The sequence below is a fragment of the Typha latifolia genome, chromosome 4 (genome assembly GCF_019914945.1).
Source record: "Typha latifolia isolate L0001 chromosome 4, TyphaL0001v2, whole genome shotgun sequence".
Classification (NCBI taxonomy): domain Eukaryota; kingdom Viridiplantae; phylum Streptophyta; class Magnoliopsida; order Poales; family Typhaceae; genus Typha; species Typha latifolia.
Window position 1 is genome coordinate 13,218,742 of NC_133089.1, and position 24,702 is coordinate 13,243,443.

At 35.2% G+C, this 24,702-nt stretch overlaps 3 protein-coding genes and 1 long non-coding RNA gene across 4 annotated transcripts; all 4 read right to left on the reverse strand.

Moving 5' to 3' along the window:
* Positions 1-380: 380 nt before the first annotated feature.
* LOC140785608 (uncharacterized) lies at positions 381-2,059 on the reverse strand. The gene is made up of 2 exons (XR_012108487.1): positions 1,931-2,059; positions 381-1,063 (listed from the first exon to the last, which is right to left on the reverse strand). It is a non-coding gene; the product is annotated as an uncharacterized lncRNA (long non-coding RNA).
* A 2,875-nt stretch (positions 2,060-4,934) lies between these two features.
* On the reverse strand, positions 4,935-6,993 carry LOC140786827 (cyclin-D5-3-like). The gene is made up of 5 exons (XM_073135511.1): positions 6,478-6,993; positions 6,312-6,398; positions 5,939-6,227; positions 5,700-5,833; positions 4,935-5,610 (listed from the first exon to the last, which is right to left on the reverse strand). Exons 1-5 carry the CDS (start codon positions 6,712-6,714, stop codon positions 5,401-5,403), a joined length of 957 nt encoding a protein of 318 aa, XP_072991612.1. The 5' UTR covers positions 6,715-6,993; the 3' UTR covers positions 4,935-5,400.
* Positions 6,994-9,481: 2,488 nt separating this feature from the next.
* Positions 9,482-18,172, reverse strand: LOC140786943 (uncharacterized). The gene is made up of 9 exons (XM_073135664.1): positions 17,719-18,172; positions 17,001-17,160; positions 16,857-16,918; positions 16,684-16,778; positions 14,676-14,789; positions 12,126-12,191; positions 11,934-12,031; positions 11,407-11,846; positions 9,482-10,797 (listed from the first exon to the last, which is right to left on the reverse strand). The coding sequence occupies exons 1-9, from the start codon at positions 18,095-18,097 to the stop codon at positions 9,710-9,712; spliced, it is 2,502 nt and encodes an 833-aa protein (XP_072991765.1). The 5' UTR covers positions 18,098-18,172; the 3' UTR covers positions 9,482-9,709.
* A 1,278-nt stretch (positions 18,173-19,450) lies between these two features.
* LOC140785993 (uncharacterized) lies at positions 19,451-23,077 on the reverse strand. Its single transcript, XM_073134153.1, has 7 exons — positions 23,008-23,077; positions 22,375-22,892; positions 22,028-22,285; positions 21,871-21,936; positions 21,687-21,752; positions 19,681-19,749; positions 19,451-19,486 (listed from the first exon to the last, which is right to left on the reverse strand). The coding sequence occupies exons 1-7, from the start codon at positions 23,075-23,077 to the stop codon at positions 19,451-19,453; spliced, it is 1,083 nt and encodes a 360-aa protein (XP_072990254.1).
* Between the last annotated feature and the right edge of the window lie 1,625 nt (positions 23,078-24,702).

Consider the following 24,702-nt stretch of genomic DNA (forward strand, 5'->3'; position numbering starts at 1 on the left):
TAAGTCTAATGAATATAAGGATTAAATGATTAACATCGATGGATGATAGTAGATGATAAAGGTAGAGCGTTTCGATCAATTTCTTTAAATTAAAAATATTACCTACCCTTAAGGACAAATCTCCCTCTCTAAGAGTAGTAGTCTTTTTCTCACAACATATTTAAAAGTTCATTAAGAGATCCACACAATGAAAATAATTTTTTACATTTTGCACATAAGGTATCTACAAACAATCATACACTCCAACATCATTTCTTTATTTTATTAATGCTTGAACAAGTGAAACAATTTGGCTTTTTAAAAGGCAGAGAGAGATCAAAGGCTGGTGAGGGCCGCAGGGTTCAATGAGGGAGATCAAAGGTCAATCATCAATCCAACAGTAAGAACACTAATAAAATCTCTTCAATTAGCTTTTACAATGCCAAAAGGGATCCAATTTTTACAATATGATCATCTTCATTCTTGAGAGTTGGACTCCTATTGGCTTCATTAAATATATCATGCTTTCATTTCTTTACCTGAACACCACCTTGATAATAAGATTTTCTTCCACTGTACCGGTTAGCAAACCTATCCCTTCCCCTCATGCCTCTACTATCCAAATGCTCCTGATGCACTTCACTTCTTTGAACAAACCCTTCATTTCACCCACCATTCCTTTCATCTTCTTTTTTTACGGCCTCTTAGGTCTATCTCATCCATGAGAATAGTCGGCATCCCTTTCATCCCTTCTTGCAGCACTTGGTATAGTTGCTCATGTTTGGACAATTCAATCATGATTTAGTCTCAACAAAATAATCACAGGTAAAAATGATAACTCATGCATTGAACAAGAAGTGAAACCTGAAAGTAAAATCTAAGTCCATTATCGTTTATATTAGTACCTCCTTTTGCAAGATCGATCTCCACCTCTTGAGTAGCAAGAGCTTTCTCAGCTGGAACATCTTGCAGCTACATATTATGTTTCTGAAACTGACCATATGTGTTATTAATTTCTAGATAATGATTGCTGAAGGATTTTCTCTCCATTTCAGGTTTTTCATCTCTGCTTTCTCCCCTGGAACTACAGATAAGAGAATCAATAAAAGGTAATCAATGTTACATGTTATATAGCCCAGCCAATAAGGTAATGGATTTGAAACTTTATGTGCTGGTGTTCTGCTACAAATGTAATGAAGCTTTATATGACAGACATGCCTTCAAATCCATATGCCAGTCAGGAAAAAAATTGTGCCAAACACTAAAAGTTCGTAATATTACACGGTAGGGTTTGAATTGTTATCATACGAATAGTAACAATTTTTTTTTGGAGATTTAATATCATTACATGTGACATGAACTTACCATTGTCATGGAACATGAACTTACAACTAGGCTAGTATGTTGTATTAAATAAATAGTTATTTTCTTCTCTATAATAATTAGTCAAGTACAATAATCAGTAAACAACCATTCTAATATATCCATGATTAGTTTCAACGAAATGTTTGACCATATATAATAAAAGAGAAAATTCTAAGATAATAAAAGAGGCATCCACAATCATTTGGTTGTTAGCACAAAATTAAACTAAACTTTGGCATCCTTCAAATGGATAGATAGCAATTCATCATCAGTGACTCAAAAGTGTTATTGGTAAGTGATCATATCACTAACCTAAAATTCAACATTCATCAGAAAAGGTAAAAATTGACCTCACTTGAAGCAACAAATTGAAGTCTCTCTCCATCCGTGGTTACAGGGCATATTTTTCTAATATCTCAACAATGAGACATTTTAATAGCATACCTGATTGTCAATCAAACTACGAAAAACTCCATAAAAATATAACTTTGAGACAAGGCTACAATTTTTATTACTTAGAGAACTGATTGAAAGTCCATATGCGATTATAGATAAAAGAGAGAGACGAAGAGTTAGAGATTAGTACTTCGTCTCCTACTTGGATCACGAATGGAGGCATTTGCCATGAGAATTGTGGCTCACTCTTCGAGACGTCGCTTCCTATTCCCTCTCCTTCGTAAGCACAAGGAGGAACTCGTTAGGGTTCCGTCATAAGATAATACTCATGTTAATTTATTCCAACCTCAACGCACGTGTACATATGTGTGGCACGTGCGTTAGGAATTGAATCACATAATATTTTTGGGAAATTGATCAAAATAATTATATTTTTTATTGATAAAAATAAATGTATTTATATTTGATCCTAGCATTTTGAATTTAATCATCAATTCTGAGCTAAATTTAACCTGAGAATAACTGACAGAGCATATAATATTCTATTAATTTAAAATTATAAAATATAAATATTTAAATTACCTCTCATTTCTCTCTCTTTCATCCTTCGTAAGCCTCTATTTATGTCCCTTTGATGTGAATGGGGTCAAATTGGATAATATCGTGAAGATATTGAGCTTAATTGATTGAGTCTTTATATCTTATTTACTTACATAATTTAGTCAGACTCCTAGTGTGTTAGAATATGTTTAGTTAGCTAAATTCAATTTTATGCAGTTTTGAGAAAATTGTTAGCGGATATTTATCTGACGTCCAATGTTATGAAACTAGTTGGATAAGCTCACAGATGTCATGACTTAGAATTTTCATATTTAATTCTGAGCTAAATTTTCATAAATGTCACACCCTACTCAGAACGGTCTCATCTTACTTTTAATCTCCTTCATCCGTCGATCCTCCTAATCCTGTAGAGTTGGCCAACTTCTCCCCTTCTTCATCAATCTACTTCCTCTTGGTTATCCTCCAATTCACAATGCTACATAAAATATATTCTAACCTTCAGCTACTATTTGATCAATATTTCAAGATATAACCGGCCATACCTATCTTTAATTTGTTGGAAAGCTCTTTTGAAGAACGATAACATATCTAAATTTTAGGAAGATCCAACGAGTGGATTTAACTAAATCGCACTCGAAAGTTAACTAGTCTCTTATATGCATATTTTAGAAAATTTGTGTGCACTCTGTTATAAAATAGTGTATATATAATATAGAAAATAAATATATTCAGTTTTTGAAAAGCTTAGTCTTACTATTATCAAAAGCATAAAATTATTTTTGCGCAAATAAAAGTTAATACATTTCTTTTAATTAAGGATAATTTTATCTTTTTCCATTAAATTATTGAGAATTAACGTTATATTTATAAAAAAATAAAATAAAAGTAACCAAAAGGGCATATATATGCAAAAGAAGAGATTTTTTAAGAGTATATGCGCAAAAAATTCCACTAACTAATGCTTGGAGTTGGGGCACCTTAAAATGTGCCACAAAAATGATTTTGATGAATATACCAACATAGGAGAGAATGGAGGGAATTAAATATATCCAGATGACATTCCATTCTAAAGTATGTAAAGAGGGCTTCTTCATTCATGAGTTTGGCCATGGCTTATTTAAATATTATCTAATATCTGAATAGAATAAAATACGAATAAGAGAATGCATACCACTCCTATCAATATCAACCTTTGATCCTAGTTATTAAATAACATTTTTATGATTTTTTTTTGAAATAATAGTCTATAACTAATTCAAATTAGTTCTCACAGTAGAAGCATCCCATTGAGTGCACTCTCGAGAGTTTGTTCACTATTCCCATATATTGGATAGAACTCCTATTTCATTGTAGTGTCACTGTCGCTAAAGGAAGTGGTGGGTTCTCACAAATGCCACCACTCAATGATTTGAATTGCTCTTTTATGCTTGATCTCTTCCAATTGCTTATTCTGTATGTCTTCTTGTAGCATCTTACTAGCTGAGGATAAAATGTGAGAAAGTAATAGAAGATACTCCCTTAATTGAGCTGGAAAAATCATTAATTATGTACCTCTTTTCAAGCCAACAAATGGCAGGACTATCTGTTAATGAAAAAGAAAAAAAAAATCCAAAACTTTTTCAACAAATGTCAGAGGTGCAGCCAGGAAAATGATGAACTCATACTAGTTTCTTCACTTGTATACAATCTAAAGGGCAGCAGCATCAGACACCCCAGAAACTCATTGTCCCAGTTGGCCATTCAGCAGAGTTTATAGATATATAATCTTCTGACCTGTCAAAATCCTGTTATGACATTGTTTTCCTTGGATTTAGTAGAAGATTTGTTTTGTTTATGTACTGCATTTGTTCTTGTTGGCCAATGTTTTATTTTGCAACCATATAGATTCCATGTATTAGTTTCAAGTCTACCACTGTTTGTTCTTTCCTTCCCTTTTGCTGCTCTGCCAGTTTAGCCAGCCCGGGAAGATAGGTACCACTCACTACTAAAGATGATAGTACACCATGAAGTGGCAGTAGTTTACTTGTCTTTTTTTACCAAACTATGTCTCAGGCCTGCCATTTGTACAGCAGTAAGAATCTCTTCAGGGGATCATACAAGAACATTATCCAGAGCCCACAGCTGATTAGAGATCAGAATGTGGTGGCAGATAAAGATAAGTTACCAGATTCCTACTCATTGATTACTTACTTACAAGTGACCCTTCCGTACTGAAGCAAGCTAAAAGTAAAATTTGAAAGGAAAAAAAAAAATAGATGTTCCTTTCCATGCTGCAGTAGTCAATAGATCTCATCAAGAAAATCAGCAAGTAGTAGGAGCAAGGGAGAGAGATTATCTTTTACCTGCTCTTTTATATACTTTTCAATTTGGTGCAGTGAAATGAGCTACTTGACCTGCTGGTTTTAGCTTTTCATTTTACAAGTTAAAAGCACCAGTTGGCTTGGGTGATTTTAAGTGACCATTGGCTTACTACTGCATCTCTTCAATTGTTGGTGAGAATCCAAGTCTTTTCTGGAAACATCACAGTGTAAGTCAATGCACTTCAAGTTGACAATAAACAATGTTTATTGCCATTAAAACAACTATTGTTATTCCAAACAGAAGAGTTTCCTTCTGGTTTGTTACACAATATATATCAACGATATGAGACAACTGCCATCTATTTCAAAAGATTCAAGCAAATTTGGTTACAAGTCAACAAACCTTACACACTTTCAGCTAGACTACAATGCAGCAGAATTGCATTTGAACACAAGCAGCACATACACCTCAATTGGTTACAATGGGCCCAGGAAAGCAACAGGCCTATCCACACCACACATTAGGAAGAACAAATAGAAAAAGAAGAATTAAAAATAGATACTAGGTAAGTATCCATGAATAAATCACAAGGGTTATGGACTAATTACTACATTCTAGTTCTATTCACAAGAATCACTCTCTTCTCTTGCCTCTGGGTAGTGATCTTCTTCTAGCTTTATTACCTCAAGCAGCATTCTAATTTTCACCTAAGAGCTGTATCTAATTAGAGAATCAAAACCATGTGCCACAGACAACTAAAAGAACCAGTGCTGGGGCCACTGATTTCCATCTAAAAGTTCATGCAAGTTCTACTAAGCCTCCGGCCATTGCGACCTTCTCCTCTACTTCCAATCCTTGCGTAAGAGGTTCATTATTAGCAGCGGAAGAGCTGTTGATAGGCGCATAACCAGCTGCTGATAGATTAGGGGAAGCCAAATATATTGAAGGTTTAAACTTCTTCTTGTTTGCTTCCTGGATCATCAAAGTGTAGCAGGACAACACATGCTCCTGGCACAGTAAAGTAACACAGAATTTACTCATCACCTACCTAAATGTTAGAACAATAACAACTAAAATGCCAGAAGCTTAAGACTTACAGTGTCTAATGATTCATATAATGAGATTACACTGATCTTAGACTCCACCAAATTCTGCATTAATTTTTCACTGGAGGCAGCTAGAATCGCCGCCACCGCAATGATTGAAGGCCGGAAATCAACTAGATTCATCACTGCATACATTAAACAACAAAAAAAAGCAACATTAAATGATCCTTTTTTTCCCTCGCAACCAATTCGAAAAACTAAATGAATCATATGAAAGTTCAACCGCCAACCTCCAATAGCTACAGAAATGAATTCCATAGCTTTCCTGATCAACTCCTTTGAACCGTGCTCCTGAAACTTGGATGCAAGATAGCCCAGATATGCGAATGGAGTGACCAAGCTCATCCTCCATTCCAACGTGTTCAAAACGAGGAGCTCCATCCGCTGTATGGCCTCATTGGTGAACTCATACTCTTCTAATGGGAACTCCGAAAGCGCCGGAGCCTTCCATTCCTCCATCTTCGCCGCCAACGAAAGGCAAGCAACGGATAGCAGTTGAATTGCCCAAGCATTTTTTCTCTAACCCATCACAATCAAATATATCAATAAGAGAATCCAAAACCCAACTTTAAGCAAGTAACCAAATAAATTAGTCGGCATTACATCGATCACCCTATGTGCAAGGAACCGATCGAGGTAAGTGGCCGCCATGTACGCCGTCTTCAACCCGAAGCCAAAATAGCCCTTTGCCTGCACCAAGATGCAAACTTAACACATTAAAATGCAGGAATTAGAGAATGGAAGGAACCCAATCGAGTCAAATACCCACTTGAAGAATCCATCGAACAGCATCTTTCCGAGAGGAAACGAGCCAGCTATCGAGGGATAGGTGGTGGGTTTTGCTCTCAAAGCTGCTCTCTTTCGAGACGAGCAGCTCGATGAACTCATCATCCGAGTTGCAAACCTCGATCATACCGATGTCATCTACTTCCTCCTCATAGAGATGGCCTTCGTCTTCTTCGCAGATGAGATTGGGGAGGGGAAACGAGTAATGGGTATCCGTCATTGCAGTACAAAGATGTTATCTTTCGGTCTTGTTTTAGAGATCGGTACGAGTGGAATAGAGGAAGGATGAGTCCATCTCCCGGGGGATTTGTAACCGCCGGATTTGAACCCAAAAAAAAAAAGTTGAGGGGAGAAGAAATCTAGGGAGTGGATTCTGGCGATGTTTGCTCGATCCAGCGGTTAGAGGGAGAGAGGAGAGAGAGAGAGAGAGAGAGAGAGAGAGAGAGAGAGAGAGAGAGGATCTAGTGAAGGCTCGTCATGTGGAGAATGAGCTGTGCCTGTTCTGCTCCAATAAAGAAGGAGAGTTAAAAAGAAAAAAAAAGGTTTATTTACATCTTTCACCCCTCAATTATAAGTCAGTATCACTTTAACCCTTAAGAGAAAAAAAAAGTGTGCAAATATACCCCTAACTTATTAAATATATAACTAAGACTTCGGCAATATTTTATTAACAATTCTAATAAAAATAATCTTAAAATTTTAGCAAAACAAAAATAACTATTCTTTGTCTTCTCTTTTAGTGCCCACTGTAATCATTTTTTTAAGAGTTAGCTATATTTTACTTGGTATATTTATGCCCAAAATTACTTAACATATATATTTTAAAAAATTTCATATATGAGTTTTTAAAAAGAAAGAAATACTTATATACGAGTGGAAGAATATTTTAAAAATAAAATAAAAAATAAAATAAATTCAGCCAGCCATTTAATTTTTGAAAGTTTTTAGAAGCGTTTTGTAAATTTGGATAGAAAAATTAACGGTCACATTTTAATCGTAAATACAGAGATTGATTTGAAGCTTTTTAAAATACTGTGAGGTAAAGTAATTTTAGGCGTAAGTATAAAAATTAAAATATATTTAATCTTTTCTTTTCTAAATATTAGAGTCTAAATCGATGATATCTAATAATCTAATTCCTTCAAAACTCACTTCTAACATAGAGAAAAGGAAAATGTAAACACATTTTTATACTTCTAATTAGTTAGTCAATTTTTACTGTTCCTTGCCAATGCAGTGTTCATAGTAGCAGAGAATGGAATGTTGAATCTTTCACCCTAACTTTAAATCTTCTTTTCACAACTGTACTAAATATATAGAAAGTCACAGGAAAGCAAGATTTGCATAAAATGATAGCCACTTTGAGTCCATAATTGCAGAAAATGATAGCCGCTAAATTATTGAAATATATCACTAAGTTCTATTTCATTCGGCTCAACTACTATGTCATAAGTTAACAATGAAACTATTCAAATGTCTACCGATTTATGTAGAAGATAAACTGTTAAACAGTTCAGTAATTTTACTATTTATAAAATGCTAAACAGTTCAGCGATTTATATATAAAATATTTAATATTTAAAAATATAGTATTTTTTTCTTTAATAAAATGTTGAAGTGATTTCACTATTCATAAAATGTTAAATAATTTAATGATTCACACACAGAACACAGAGTACTTAACGATTAATAAATAAAATACTCATCGAATAATTTAACAATTAATCTTTTCTTTTAATAAAACACTGAATTATTTAATATTTTATGAATAATAAAATCATCGAATAATTTAACAATTAATCTTTTATATAAATTGTTGAATAATTTAGCGATTAATCATCTATATAAACAGTTGAATAATTTAGTGGTTTCACTACTGACTTATAATACGACAATTGAGTTGACTAAAATGAGCCAAATTTAGTAATAAATTTAGTGGGTAGACTAAATGGTAAAAAAAAATCTATGAAGTTATGCCCATTTTAGTCGAAAACTCAAGATTAGTGATACTAAATAAGTTAGTAAACCACTAGGATTGACCTCGATAACTACCACTTAAGTCAATTGGTAGGTTGAATTAAGAATTAATTCCAAAGGAGAAATGGGAATGAGATCTCTCATTAACCAATAAGGTTCAAAATCATACCATGTGATTTATTGAATTATATTTGGATTGAGAAGTAGATCCAGAATGACTAATAAATTTAGCCCAAATTAATATCTCACATTCACTTATTTACTTTATGCACAACTTGATGGATAGTAATTATCATTGAGTACAAGAGATTTTTCAAAACCACAAAATTAGATGTGTCCAAATTATGACCCAAAACCTTCTGTTTATTATAAGCCTCCATTTGATCCACAATCCAAATTTACAGTAACTCATGATATATAGTTATTTAACAAAAGTAGGATTATTTAAATTATTTTTGCTATCTAGCTTAACATTTATGGTTTCAATTTAGGGTTACTAACTTACTATTGTAATTCTGTTTCACTCGTCTAACAATTTCCTACAGTCACTTAGTAATTGGGAAATTGAATGCATATAATTCTATAGTCGATGCACATATTACTACATTGGAGCACACACTGGAGCCTATTACTGTTAATTGAAAAATAAAATAAAATTAAATTGCAAAAGGCCCAATAGTCATGCTCCAAAGGAAAAAAGAAAAGGAACCCAGCTCTCTTAACCCTAGATGAAATCTAAAATGAGTGTATGATTAAACTTAACATAGTCAGGGTTCTTCCAGTTTGATAAATGAAATCTACTAGCCCAAGATGAGATTCCTGATCAGGCAGTGGTTTGACCATAAAAAGAAACACTTTCAGTTCAATCTAGCAGATATATTAAACTCAATGCACGAGATACTTTCCCACTAATATCAATTAGTAATGCAAATGTTGCAGATATAATAATTTATCACCAAGAGTTCCATTCCTATATTCTGATGGGAATTTAAAAAAGTCATATCAAGAGCTAATCAACAAATACATGATCTAATCATTGGAAATCCAAAATCATCCGGGAAATTCTTCTCTATTTTTTAACCACACAACTTGTGGATGATTATGAGATACATTTGTTCTTTCTGCACATAAAATGGATCAGCTGCTTTCCAAACTAGCAGCAGCATGTATGTATATTTTCTCACAGGTGGTAATTTACAGTTCTCGCTATGCAATGCCCACTATCAAACTACAAGCTTTTAATAGCCACTTAATCCTGAAAAATGCTTCTTCATCGCTCTATCTTTTCTAAAATGATTTCCACCAGGACCACCACCTCTTCTTCCTCCCCTGCCCCGAGAGTTTGAGTTTCCCCTGCCAAAAGTTTCTGCAGCATTGGGGACCTGGTTGCCCTGCTCCTCTGCATCAACAAGCTTCTTAACAGCACCGAGAGGGAGATTTCCACCACGACCAAGACCGTGAATTAAATCTTTCTGAGCTTGATTTACCACAGCTGCTTCTTGAGCATTAGATACACCAACTGAACCAGAAACCTTGTAGCTGTAGTTCTTCCCATCCTTGACATAAAACTGTGGCCTCTTCTGTGAACTCCATCTAGAATTAGAAGTGCTGGATGCGGTATCAAAATCTGACCCTGAAAACTTTTCTGCAGAAGAGCTTGTCTTATCATTGAAGTTCTCTGCCTCTTCGTAGCCTGATTCCACGACACTCAAACCCAGATCATCAAATGAATCATCATATTCGTCTTCATATTCATACTCTACTGCGAGGACAGTAGACCTTACTGCATCCTTAGCTGTTCTTGAGTCCAGAACTGCTGAGTTGGGCAACTCTTCGTTCGACTTCCTTGTGTATCGTCCATATGATGATGATACAAAAGAAGATGGAGGATTTTCATATCTTTCCTGCACCTTCAAATCTTCTTTAGCAGGTACATCAAGGCTTGGAGATGCATAGTCAGGTAAAACTCCTTTGCCTTTGTCATTCCTATTATTTGGTGCTGTCTTTGGCAGTGGAATCTGCTCTAAAGAAGTATCTAAAGACAAGAGATCTTCATGGAGGGTTCCATCCAATATCCTTTGTATCACTTCTTCAGGATTCTGGTTATAGACTTCAAGACAAGCTGAAAGGAATCCTTTTCCATAATCAGGGAAGAGGTCCTTTATTTGACTAATTTTAGACTCAACAATTGCAGCTTCCTCATCTGTCTGGACTTCATTATTATGTGACGAGATATGCACAGGTTCCTTATTCCAGGACTTTAAAGGAGCAGGTGCTGCAATCTGAGACAAGTATTGAAACTGCTCCTCATCCATATAAATCCATCCTGTAAAAGAGCAGGAAAACTCATGAATTTTACATTTAAAGTACCTTAGTAGAGTTAAAGATAATTCAATATCATTCATTTACAACATATAGCAGTTTGATGGAATTGAAACCACACGAGTAGATCCTACAAGAGAAGGAAAAGCACAAATATCCATGAATCATTATGTTATGATAAAGGTCATAGAAAAAATTCTGACCAATCACTAAGCTTAGAAAAATGTAATCGGCTGAGAAATATTCTTGGAGATCATGCTGAATGAATTCCATAATTCCATGAAGAATTTTATCTAGTTAAAGTATTAGGGATATTTCAATGTATTAAATTGAGCAAGTTATGATTTATGAGAACTTATATTTGTCCTACTATACAAAGAAAAGTTGAGGTCCTTGAGGACACTTAAAACAGAAAACAAATGCTTGTGTGTAAGTGTGCAACTATACCAGCAGATAAGGTACATGAAGTTCAATGCTCCCAAAATTCTATTTTATGAGGTGGTATTTCAGTAGAATTCATTCCCACTACAAAACTTACATCACAATGTAAATTCCCCCTACTGTCATAGGCAAGTCCTGTTACTGATCTAAACTTGAGTAAAAAGGCACTTACCATTACTCCGAAGACTGACAATTCGCCTCATTATTCCAAACTCCTTTTCAAGATTCTGAAGAAATGTCCCATTATCAAGGTTCTCCTGAAAAGTGTAAGTAGCTTCTTTATTCATATCTTTGAACGTCTGAACTAAGATGTCTCCCCTTATAACAGGATCATCAACTTTAGCCGGAAACATCTTTGTAGTAGCAAGGAGGAGACTATCTTCAGTGAGTTGGTCATTTAAATAGCAATAATCCAGTAATTGCCAACCAAAGCTAAGTACTCTTTTTGACAACAATTTTATACTGAGAACTATATCTGGAAGCATTTCACCAGATAAATTCTGAGATTCACTATCCGATACATGGGAAATAACTGCAAATCCTCGATGCAATGATGGCAATAACGAGTCATGCAATCTTGCCAGGGTGTTCAGTAGCTCCTCAATTCCATAACTGCAATGAAGCAGAATGTGGCAACAATAAGGACCACCAGAGATGAAACATTAAGAAAGATGTCTAATTTTCTGATAGACAGTTTACCTCATTACAAATGAATCAGAGAACAATAAAGCTGCAGATTTATATGCAGCAACAAAGGCATCTAATGTAACAACTGCATCGTTTATGAAGTCCATCACCTGAAAGGAAGATCGAACTAGATTCAGAACTTAGCAAACTAGAGAGATCGATAACTATATATCTGATTTATTGTCCTGGATAAGAATGACTTGCCTCTAAAAAATCACGGTGAAGTTGACCATATCCATGATGGTCATGTTCAACTGAAGAAGTTATTACCTGTAAGAAATTTTACGCAATAGTTTTGATGTATGTCATAAATGTGGTAATAATATAAACACCAAATACATTTTCATGCTTTTAAGGATGATATTCAAGGGTCAAATATGCAACTACATGCTCTTGCAATATACTTAAGTTTTAGATTTGCACACTTTGCGACCTTCAGATGTTAAATATATTACACATGCATACATGTACATGGACAAACACATATATGCATGCAAGCACGAAACATGATCGAGCACACCTTCAGAAGGGCATGTTCAAACAAGCAAGAGGATGCAGTGCACATGAATGCACCCACACAAATCTAAGAAGACTAAAGTTAAAGCATTCACATTTGGGAAGAAAGAAACCCTAAAAATAGAAAAGAACCACCACCACCACCACCAACAAAAGATAGGTCCAAGCCCATTGGTATAGAAATTGAAATTCACTTGCATCTCCCTCAATTAACCTAAGGACCTCAACTTCTCGTACACACTCTTAATAACATCACACATTTTCTCGGTACTCATTTCTTCTAGAAAATCCATCATATTAGTGCCCTAGAGGATGTATCATAGGATTCATTATAGAGCACTGTAAATTAATAAATATCATAACCTATTCTCTTGAAGGTACAAAATAAGTATCCTAGAAGCATCAAAGGATTCAAAGCTGCAAATGCATCCCATCTTTTATTTTCAAATGTCAGATATTTATTAGAATATCTAAGGCATATGATAAAAATCTAACTAGCAATATATCCAATAGTTGATACAATGGCCAATGAAAAATATTCTTCTAGACTGACATAATGTCTCCACATGGAATGTCGAAACCACCATACACTGTTTTCCATTATGTAATGCACAATACTAGCTACCACCGACTTGCTTAAATGTGAACAAATTCTTATTTAATCCTCCAGGGTAATTGTAGTCATTCATCTCAACCCCTTTCATTTTCTAACTCCTATCTGTGCATGACATTATAGCAAGTAAATGATGGCTAGTCCTACTAATATCATATATATAACTTCTTCCAATTGTGCCTATATTTTGGCCATCACATAATCAAGAAAACTCTAAATTCACAATTCCATTCCGACTTTCAAGCTTCAAAAGAATTAGTTTTTGACAATACGAGTATAAACACATTTTCAACATGACTTCAGCTCTTACAATTAAAAGATAATGTACCATATGTGCAGCTAACTTTTCAATGCTCAATGAGCAACAAGACAAAAGCAAACATGCAGACTAGCTCGTGAGCCAAACAAATGAAAGGGTAGCAGGATTAGCATGCTCAGCTCAGGCCATCAATGAGAAAAAAAAAGGCACGTAATTTAGGTCTTTCTCTATCAGCTATCAACTCCCTTCTAATAATTGTGAATATTAATTTCTTCTTTAAGGACCAGGTTAAAATTCGACAACCATATATGGTTGTTGAATTCTATACTAATTACTAAATGTTATCTAGACTTAAGCTATCATAATCCATGCTACGACCATAAATTATATGGCATACTTAAATTTCTACTAGTCATCATTTGTTACTTGAATTGGGAGTTACAGTAATATGAGGAGTTTAGATGGAAGGCTTTACTTTTTTGTTGATTATGGTCAGTTCTACATTTCTAAGAGGCAATATGATCTGAGGCTATTTTCCTTTTCAATTTTTCCAAGATGATATAAGAGTCCACAAGGTGAAGAATTGTCTTCCTTTTCAGTTTGTCAAGATAAGGTAATAGCAAGCCCATATTCTAGTACAGTTGACTATGTGGAACAAGGATTGCCATGCCGACTGGCATGGGGTGTGCCAGTCGGCACATGTCGTGCTAGCATAGTACCCGCACATGACAAAAGAGGTGTCGCATGGCACCCAACAGAAAGGACCAATAGGAGACGAGGAAGACGATCCGCAAGTAAGGTTATTTACCATGTTGTCGAAGCCTCCACTGCCAACAACACTTTCCTCATCATCATCGCGCTCCCCATCTTCTGCCTCTTTTCCTCACCTGTGCCCTAGATCCACTTTGAGGATCCTTTTATTTCTCCACCCATTTTGATTGTCTTCTCGGATCTCCACCTGCTAAGGCACAGATGAGGAGAGAGGATGGAGACCGCGAGGGAAATGATGATTGTCTCTCTCTCTCTCTCTCTCTCTCTCTCTCTCTCTCTCTCTCTCTCTCTCTCTCTCCCTCCCTCCCCTCCCTCTCTCTCTCTCTCTCTCTCTCTCTCTCTCTCTCTCTCTCATGGGTCCAATGGTAGAGCATCTTTTCTTGCGGCGTGATCGGGAAGTGCCACGACACATGCTGTCCCATGCTTGTAATTCTATAAAGATTTTAAAACTAATCTTTGAAACTTTGATGATCGGCAAGTGTTGTTGTCTAATCTTTGATGTGGAATAAGCAAAAATATGTGCATACTACATAGCATGCAACCTTTGAAACTAAAATGATCTCCTTGAAAATTTCCTAAAGTTTTAAGAGACAACCTCTAAAGATGAGCGGCAGCGATCATGCATTGTGTGGACAATGTTTAGGAAATGGGAAACCGCTGAGCTAGCATCATTGACGAGCTTTGGCTGTGCTTTTACAGCATTCAAAACCTAGAGAAAACGATGAAATAAAGTGATGAGTTGAAGATACTAGCAAATTCATGTAGCATATAAATCATAACAGGTGAAAAACCTAAAGTAAACAAAATCAGTTTCCAAATAAAACAATTGTCATAGTTGTAAAAAAATAACCTAGAAGTGTATCACTAACTACGATCTGAAATCAATCATCAATTACAGCTCAATGATAAGAGTAAAATATTATCAGTAACTTGTTAAATAATGATGTAATTAGACTGCCTAATGGGCCTAGAAATTGCTCTTTCGAGCTACTTTCAAAATCATTTCGAAATAATTTTTCAGGAGAGCCTTAAAAGAGAAACATATATTTGTTTACTGTCATTTTTATGTTACCTTACATACTAGTTGTCAAGAAAATAATGGCACTTAGTAGCTTCATTTCATTTACCTTGTACTTAGACCAATTCAATAACTACAATTTTGTTAGTAAATTGTGAGTTCCTAGTATAATTAAAGTATCATACACAAGTACAGGACCGGTTTAGGTCTTTGAAAACGGATCACAAATTGTAGGCATAGAGCTTCAGATGACCTATGAAGCAAAACAAATTTCATCGAAGAGAGTTCTTAATAAGGGAAATGCAATTTACACCCCTATGGTTAGACCAAAAATTAGAGTTTTCTCCCTAAACTTTTGTTTGTGTCACTTAACTCTTTTACAATTATAACTTATTTGCAGCTGCCTGACAGACATTAATTTTTAATATAAAATGCAAAAATGCCCTTTTTGTTTTACAACTTATTAGAAAAATAATTTTCTTGTGAAAATCTTGTCTTATGCTTCTTTCATCTCAATTTTTCTGACACTGCAAATATTCAAAAAAGAGATAACATAAAGGGAAAAATGATCGAAAGATAAATAATTTTAACAAAAAATTACCTTCCCAGTTAGTTTTGATAGAAAAACTAATGGTTTCACATATATTGGAACTACAAGAGAGCTTAATGACACAACTAAAAGTTAGGGAGGCACTTGGAAATTAACCCACCGACAAGGAAGTAAAATACATTTTTCCTATCTCTAATAACACACAAGTGTATGTCAATCAGACCATGCTAGACGACTATATTTGATGTAATAGTATGACTTGCTTCTTTTATCCAAGAGGTCAGGGGACAGGGGTTCAAATATTGGAAAGAACATCTTCAAAAATAAGGATAAGCAGCAAAAATCTACCCTGCCTAGACCCTAGCCTTGTTCACTGGGTTCATGCATCCTTTTAGGTGCATCAATCCATGTTCTTGGGTATACCTAACCGATTGTAATTCTTTTATTTCCTTCACTATTTTCTAAAAGTGCGACCAAATCAGAAGGGCAACTTAATTAATTAGACGGAGCAGTGTTCAATGAAAAAATTGAAACATCAAAACGATTCATATATCATAGTGATTCTAAAAGCTAAAAGTTAACTGCGAATTTCAAATCTAAAGTTGGAACAAAAACTGTGATTCTTTCTCTTTAATTTATCTCTCTTTTTGTTGAAGTGGCATTCAAGAATTTCCTTGTTATGCAAGAATAAGATAGAATCTATTCTCTTTCCCTTTCTTTCCTTTTTCTCAGGAGAATTTAAATGGCCTTTTAATTCTTACAGTCCTATCCATTTAATACTTTTATCTTGTCTATAACACAAGAAGATATAATAAAGAACTGATGTGGCACTTCTAATCGGCTTATTTGTTTTCTTCAATTACTGATGTCCTTTGGTCTAGCTGCTAAATAATGTTAAACCAAGCAAACAGGTAGCTGAAACTAGAACTTCAAAAGTAACTTTATCCTTTCCATGTGCATGCATTACTTTGAAGTATCATTGAATAGAAATGTGAAAAGTAACCAAAGAATAAAGTAAAGATTGGAAATCCTTACCAATGACCTAATCAGCTCTCCATTGTCGTTCTCATAGATGGCACAAATATCCAACAACTTTGGCAAGTCAAGCAACTTCTTCTCCTGCAACAGGGCTACAAAACGACCAAGTGAAAAACTACATATCTACAACCACTTTCAGCAGATACTACAACAGAAAATCTAAATTACACCTGTATGCTCTTTTACACTAAGTGAATCAGCCGAAGCCGCACCAGGATCCTTATTGGAAGATCTACACAATAACAAAAAGAACATGTGATAACTTTACCATGCAAGTCTAGTTAACAACACTAAGGCACCTAAGTCCATCTCACATGCGATAGAGGACCATAAAAACACGGCGGCAGAGCTCGAGTTCCCCAACCACGACACCAGCAACAATACCCCTTGCCCCACGGTGGGGGAAATCATACCATCTGTGCCGAAACTGCAAGTAACTATCCAAGAACTCATTGAGTGAATGGTTCCTTGCAACTGGAAAAAGAAAAAATTAAAAGAAAAATATTAGTCCTCAATTCTTCTCCAGAATATCTAAGAGTAGTAATGCGTCTTCTCATATCACGACCTACATTTTGGTTTGCTAGGATTTTTTATACATGTGAAAATCGGCTCCTCCTTTCTCATTATACCAGCAAAAACCCACAACGATAATTCATCAAGAATCAATCTATTTCATCTTCTTGAGTAAATGCCCTTTATGTGGTTTAATAGAATATATAGTAAATATTCCTTACGAATTAGCTGGAAGAGTGATGTGTTGCTGCAAATATATCTAACAAGAAGTCAATGTGCAAGTACATTAAAGATATGAGGTTTTCAGTAGGAAAATAGTTCAGGTAATTCGGAACGTCATTCAAATTGACACTGATATGTAGAATTCCCTATCTGGCAGGGAATAGAACTATAAACATCGCATTGTGAAGCACGTCTTAGAGTACCTAAGACTACACTTAAGGAGTTGATGTGCAAAAACCCCATAGGGTAGTAAAGAAAAGAACAGAGATTGGGATTTCCTATGGTTTCAGATCGAACCTTCTCTCCAGAAATCTCTCGGCCGCAGGCTGAGGAGGTTGGAAAGCTCGTCATTGAGCAAATCGACGACGGCTTGGGACTCGACAGCGTCCAAGCCGCCGGATTCGGCGCCGAGGCCGGAGGCGACGGCCTCGTCCTGGGGGAGGTAGCTGACGAAGAATCTAAATCTGGCGCCGTCTTGAGATGGCTTGGATCGAGAGGAGGAGGTGGACGATGCCCTAAGAGAGGTCGTCAGAGAAGGAGGAGGAGAAGGCTTGGACTCGATTCTTGGGTTGGAGATGGAGGGATTGGATTTGGGGATGTAACGTTGCCTCTGGCTGCGATTGGACGAGGAGGGTTTTGGAGCGTGAGATCGCTGGGTTGGAGTAGACGACGACATGGGAGATTGGGAGAGGAGAGAGGAGAGAGGAGAGAGGAGAGAGAGGAGGTCTCAGGTTTTAGGAAGTTTTATTTGATGGCTTATTGGATGTGAATGGAACCCGATAAAAGAGTTAAAGTTTTTCCATAAATACCAAAGAAAATAACCCTACAGTTAAGTTTTTGGTCAATCTAATAGTAGAAGAACAAAACTATCCTTATTCTTTCTTGCATACATTGCTCTCAGATAAGATCATCTTTGTTATTTCATCTATAATCATCATACATAGCATGCTGCACTGAAAAAGTGGTTGAGGTCCTCAATGATTGGATGAATAAGCATTCATGACCTCAGAGAGATATATTTATTTATCTGCTTCTTAATGGATAAATCTCAACTCAGACATGATCCAAATCAACAAAGTTTTACAACTCTTTACAAGGATATACTCACAAAACTCTCATGATATTATTGCTCAAAAATCCTCCAAGTTGGTCACTTCCTCCTACGAGAATTCTAACTAACTGATCCAATTGATAGCAGAGACCAATGATAGCCATGCCGACCATCAACCGGCACGGCGTGCTGCAGCACTTGCCGTCCGTGTCGTAAGAGAAGGAGAGAAAAAGAAAAAGAAAAAATTACAAACATCAAGCCCCTCTGTCAAGTATCAATGATCCCGGTCGCTTGATATATCAAGATTCCTGTGATGATTGACTTGCATCTGCTTCAGACTTCTGCTCTCTTTTATTTTCCTGCAAGAAAGATTCAGGATTATTGGACTAACTGCATAAACGAAAAGAAATTGACAAGAAGGATTTGGCAAAAATTTCTCTAATGAATTAGTTTTTTTTTGTTTTTTTTGTAAGAACTATAATAGGTTTAGAACCTTGAGAATTGATAAGATGCTTCACTTTATATTTTGAAATTTAAATAGGCTTTCACTCAGCATTATTACTATAAATTAGGTCTCATTTTAGTCGGGATTATGTTAATGGCAGTAATATTCAGCACAGAGTAACAAGATATTGCCCTAAAGCAAATGAAACTAAGTCCTCAATATTTCCATATAATGTAATGGCTTGAAACACCTCTTAAGGAAATGGAAATGGAAAAGCATCTTCTTCTTCTTCTTCTTTTTCGCATAAAGAACAACGATTTGTGCGTGAGCATCTCTTTCTTCCACCTTCATATGAAAAGAGTAACTCCAATAATTATACCCAATTACCAAATGATTATGTTGGGTAAAGTTACACTACTAGGAAGGGAGTTTCCAAAATGCAAAGTTTTGACCTGAAATTTGTGTGGCTCATGGGTCATTGCACTATATGCTTCTTCATGGATATTTGCATCAAGAAATAGTATTTGAACATTTCAGCTGAATGTCTTGCTTCCATTTTCACAGAGAGCCTGATCCAAAAAACAAAAACAAAAATTTAAGAGTGCATGTCATCAATCCAAAATTTCTGAACAGTTTAACTTCAGGGTTTAATGCAATAGTCATATAGATTGTAAAGACTCTTATTGTTCTTTAAGGTCAAAACAAGGAACCAAATATGTTGGATATTTATCTATGGATTTTGAAAGGTCTATGTTAAAATTACAGTGTCAGGAAGTCTAGTCATGCATGACCTCTCCCAGACTCCAGTAGCTGCTCCATTTGCTGCTGGTAGCTAGAGTGTAAAGCAAAGGTAACAAATAGAATGGATACAAATTACACAGGATTAGTTCCTGTGTTTCAAACAGTACATAAGTGGTTTGAGAGCACAGCACCTTGCAAAAGACGAGGAGAAAAAAAATCTGACATGAGCTCTTGGGTTTATGGATGACAGTCTTGAGGAACTAAATGTGTCTGTCAACAAGAATGAACTAAGTAAGAATATTCAAAATTCACAACAAAAGCACTTGGTTCATATGATCTCACTTCATAATCCAATTCCTTCCACAATTACGAGTAAAACTTCTCTTCTCTAGTTAGCAACTGAACGAGACACCGCATTGACATAATTTCCTTACAAAGAGCTTGCATGCGCAATTGGTAAAACTATAACTCCAACAAGTCAACAAGGACAAGGTAACAAGGTTTCTTCTGATCTTAGTTTCTAGTAAAGCAGCGCAAAACACCATTTATCCTATAAATTTCTAGGTGAATTCAGCAAGTCTTTCTGCACACCCACCTTCAAATAAATGACTATTCTCTTACTTCAAACGTAGAGAGTTAGATAATTAGACAGTTAGATCCATCATGATCATATATATATACAGATTTTTTTAAAAAAAAAGGTTAGGTTCTCCTATCACCAATGTGAGTAAATAACCCAGAGCAAGCCGGACCAAACTTTGTAAGCATATTGACAAACACCTTGAGGGCATATACACGGCTCCGCATTCCCCTTGGATTCAAACAAGATAAATAGAAACTTTAAACGCTTTGCATCGGATAGTCGGATGATTTCAGGAAAAGAATAAGCATCAGGTGATAAATTTTCACGCAAAGAAACAAAGCAATAAAAGAGATTAACGAACCTGTAAGGCTTTGAATCAGGCAAAGAAAATTTGAACACAGAGCAAGTCTCGGGTTCTAACATTTGTATCTATTGAGGGGATTTTCAGTTCACACCTTATGTTAGACTGCAAGATGGATTCTAGGTAGATTGCGTAAAATCATCAACTGTATATAAATAAATAGTATATGGACAAGAAGATTGAAAGAAAAATGAGGAAGAGTCTCTTAGTTTTAGTAATTAGTTAAATAAAATAAATCCAATGTGAAGTTGGTGATGTCTTTTTATAATTAGAATCTTTTTCCGTGATGTTTCTTGTATGAACTCAAGAAGATTAAGCTTTATTTTTGGATTCCTTATTATAGGGTGAGAAATGGATTTCTTTTTATGAAATAAAGGAAAAGCTCATACTTTTCATCTTGGATAAAAAGATGACAGGATTTTCTTTCTTCTTTTTTTGTATCAAATATCAAAACTATTGTTGCTAATCTTGTATTAGGTTCCAAAATTGTACATAAATTTGAGTAAACTTTGCAGCAGTGGAAAGTATTTCCAAGGTAATAGTTACAACTTACAACAACAGAGGAAATATAAAAGTCTATATCTCCTTGTATCAACTTTGGCATTCAACTCTACAACCTTGAGAAAAGCTTAATGCTGGAGAGATCTTGCAATATGTGTATGAATCTGATCAAAATTGTCCTTGTGCTCACTATATATATATATATATATGTATGTATCTCATAGTTGCCTTATTAAGAAGAAGAATTGAATGAACTAAACAAAAAAAAGAAGTATGAAACTGTGAACAGATATAGTTCCAAAACCATCCTTTTGCGTCGAATGTGACCATAGAATTCCATTTCAATCTTCGTTATTATGGTGGAGAAATCTTTAGATCAAGTCCGACGTTAAACCCATTGTAAGCGATAGGAGCATACATCCACAGGTCATCTGAGCTCAAGAGCTGCACAATATAATTGTTTTGCAGGCAAAGTTATTACTTGTGAAGTATTTTCAGTGATTAAGAAAAAAGAAGGCCAATGTAGTTTATATTATAATTCTATCATAGAATTAGCATGGAGCAAACTTTAGTATATGCTTACCTTTATTTGGATCTGCAAGAATTTAACATACTGAACAGCTTCTTCAAGCATTGTGCTTATGTCTACCTGCAAAAAATATATCCATTAGACTCTAGTTATCCTTATTTTATCGGCAAAAAGTTTCAAATCTATATAGGACATCATTTCAGCAGCAAATTGGAGATATGGTCCTCTTGAAACTCACTTTTGTTCCATTAGGAACCAGGTTCTGAAGTACTTTTAATCTCTCATTGATTCTTTCTCTTCTCTTCTGGTAGCAGCATTGCAAGTAGCAATAGAATCAGAACTCTGAAATTATGAGCAATAAAAGGAATTTGGTTGTTGCAAATTTAAATACTTGCCCTTGCATAAAGGCTTTGTGGATCAGTTGCCGAACCGCGATCAGCTCTTGTTTTCCCTTTCAGATCAGCAGATCTTTTGGATGTAGACCTTGCATTGCTTCCCTCATTAAGATCTTGTGATGCACTTGAATCATCTTCTGAGCTATACTGACTGGAGCTCAGTCCATTAACATCTGCATTGCTGTCTTCTTCATTTCCTGCACTAATACTCCTCTTCTGCGCCTTCTTAGATTTTGAATTCTTAGCTCTCTTTGGTGCCTAATATTAATCACATTGATTGGAATTGTAAGACAATGAGGTATAGAATTATAGCAGTAGAATGTAGCTAAATGGAAGTTCATACATACCGAAAGCAAAGCCCGCGCCTTCTTTCTAGGAATTGCTAGGGAAATATCATCCTTGGCATTCATCATTTGCTTATCATCATCTTCATCATCCATATGAAACATTCTCTTGGTTCGCAAATTAGCAGGACTTTTGTCTTGAATTGATGAAATAGTAATTTGCTCCTCCGAAGCGCAATAATCAGATGGTGTAAGATTGATGTCATCCAAATAATGGCCTTCATAGTTTGGAGTTGAGACGAGAAAACTACTAGTACTATTGCTACTAGTAGCACCAGAATTAGCCTGATGCCAATAAATTGAGCTATTGTTAACATCAGTAGATCGAAAACTAGAAGCAGCATCATGATTAGGCCAAAACATCGATCGCATTGCAGCACTCGGTTCGTGTTCTTGCTCGTTCGAGAAGTATTGTGATCCAAGCAACTGTGCCATCATCTCAGATTCTTCATCGGGCACTGCTATGTCGAAAGAACTCCAACTCCCTTCAGAGGCAGCTCCTTTGTGCTCCATTAGACCTTCTGATGGAAAAAAAAAACAGGCAATGCCAGAAATACAAGAAGACTATCGCATAGTATAGGATTAAATATGCAGCTGTACCGAAGAATTTAACGCGTATAAATTTGGATACTTCACCTTTCAAACAAACTTGCAAATTGTCAATTGCCTGATACAGCTCAGCATAAGTGCTGAATTTGGTGACCATGGAATTAAAAATCAGAGTTCTTTACGTCACAAATACGAGATCAGTTATATGAAATTTTCTGGTCATTGAATTTAGAAGTACAATTGAATGATTAGAAGTTATGAGCTGATGATTAAGATAGGAGAGGAAAAGGATTAATGGAGGGAAGGGAGAGTGTGTGTGAGTGAGAGGTGCAACTGGCAATTGGTAGAACGTGGGGAGTGGTGTTTGCTGATGTATTTAATGATCAAAGTAGAGAAATTTTTGTTGAAGGGAATAAAGAATAGAAGAGGAAGAATATTAGATAGTGATCGTGGGGAGGTGTTCTTAAACGTAATAGAATTTTCTTTTTCTTTGTTTAATCCTTGTATCCCATGGAGACTGCATACATAAACTAATGTTCCTCAAATTCTTGGCCTAGAACTTACTTGGTTCTCTGACAAAGGGGACTTATATATGTGTGAATTGATCTTGGTAAAGGTTTTTAAGAGATTTGGTGGTAGTTCACAGATAATGAAGGTTTATTCCATATATTTTTTCTCGAAAAAAAAAACATAGCAATAGGTGAACATATTTATATAACTCGTGAGCCCTCATCAAATGGTTTAAGTTTTTGTGCTGAATTGGATTCTAAGATTTGCGTTAAATTATCTTTCACTAAAATTTAGAAGTTTCTATTGCGACCAGTAGAATTAAGCTCTGAGACTGGCGTGCAAGCTCGATTACACTGGATGGAGAAATTAACTCAAAATTTCAGAATTTTCTTTTTGTTCTTTGTAATTACACACATTTAACTAAAAAGGGAATAATAGATACTCTAAAATTCTTATTCAAGAGCAGTGAAAAATGGTTGGAATATATGAAGAAGAGGAATAGCCAAAGTGCAAATATTTTCCAGGAATAAAGACAATAAGCCAACAATAATGATGGTGATATACTATAATCCACCTCCAAGAAAGAAAAAGATTATTCATGATTTTGCACTCTCCAACTATTATATTAGTTTTTGGATGTGGCAAATTAGGGAATCAATAGTTGTTGAAGAACTCAAGTAGAGTAATTGCTAAACTGAAGAGTACTGCAGCAGACATGTATAGTTCATGAAATGCTTCAAAAATATTAACAATAACAATAAATTAAGAGAAATTATAATTTACTCTTTGTGGTTTGGCCCAATTTTAATTTATCCCTTTGTATTTCAAACTTATATACTTAACTACTATTTGATCCAAACCAACTTGCAATTGTTAGTCTACTATTAATTGATTAACGTAAAAAGATTGAATTACTCTGAAAAAAATATAGTCTAATTTGAAGATGGTAGAAGAGTTTGATCGTTTTATAATTTATTCATGGCGAAGAATATTGAGGCTAATAAAACAACGTTTTTTTGGATGGAAATCTAACGGTTGTAATTTGGTATGAACTATAGAGAGATTTTCTTTGAGAGAGAAAATAATAGTTATTCCTAATTAAAGGTTAATTATACTCAGGTTTCTTGAACTATCATTCTTCTTTACATGCCTCTCAACCTTATTTTGGGGGCACATACTCCCCTGAATTGAAAATTATCTCAAATATACAAGTAATTATATAATATGTTTACCTTTATATTTTAGAAGAAAGAGAATGAGATTTACTAAAAC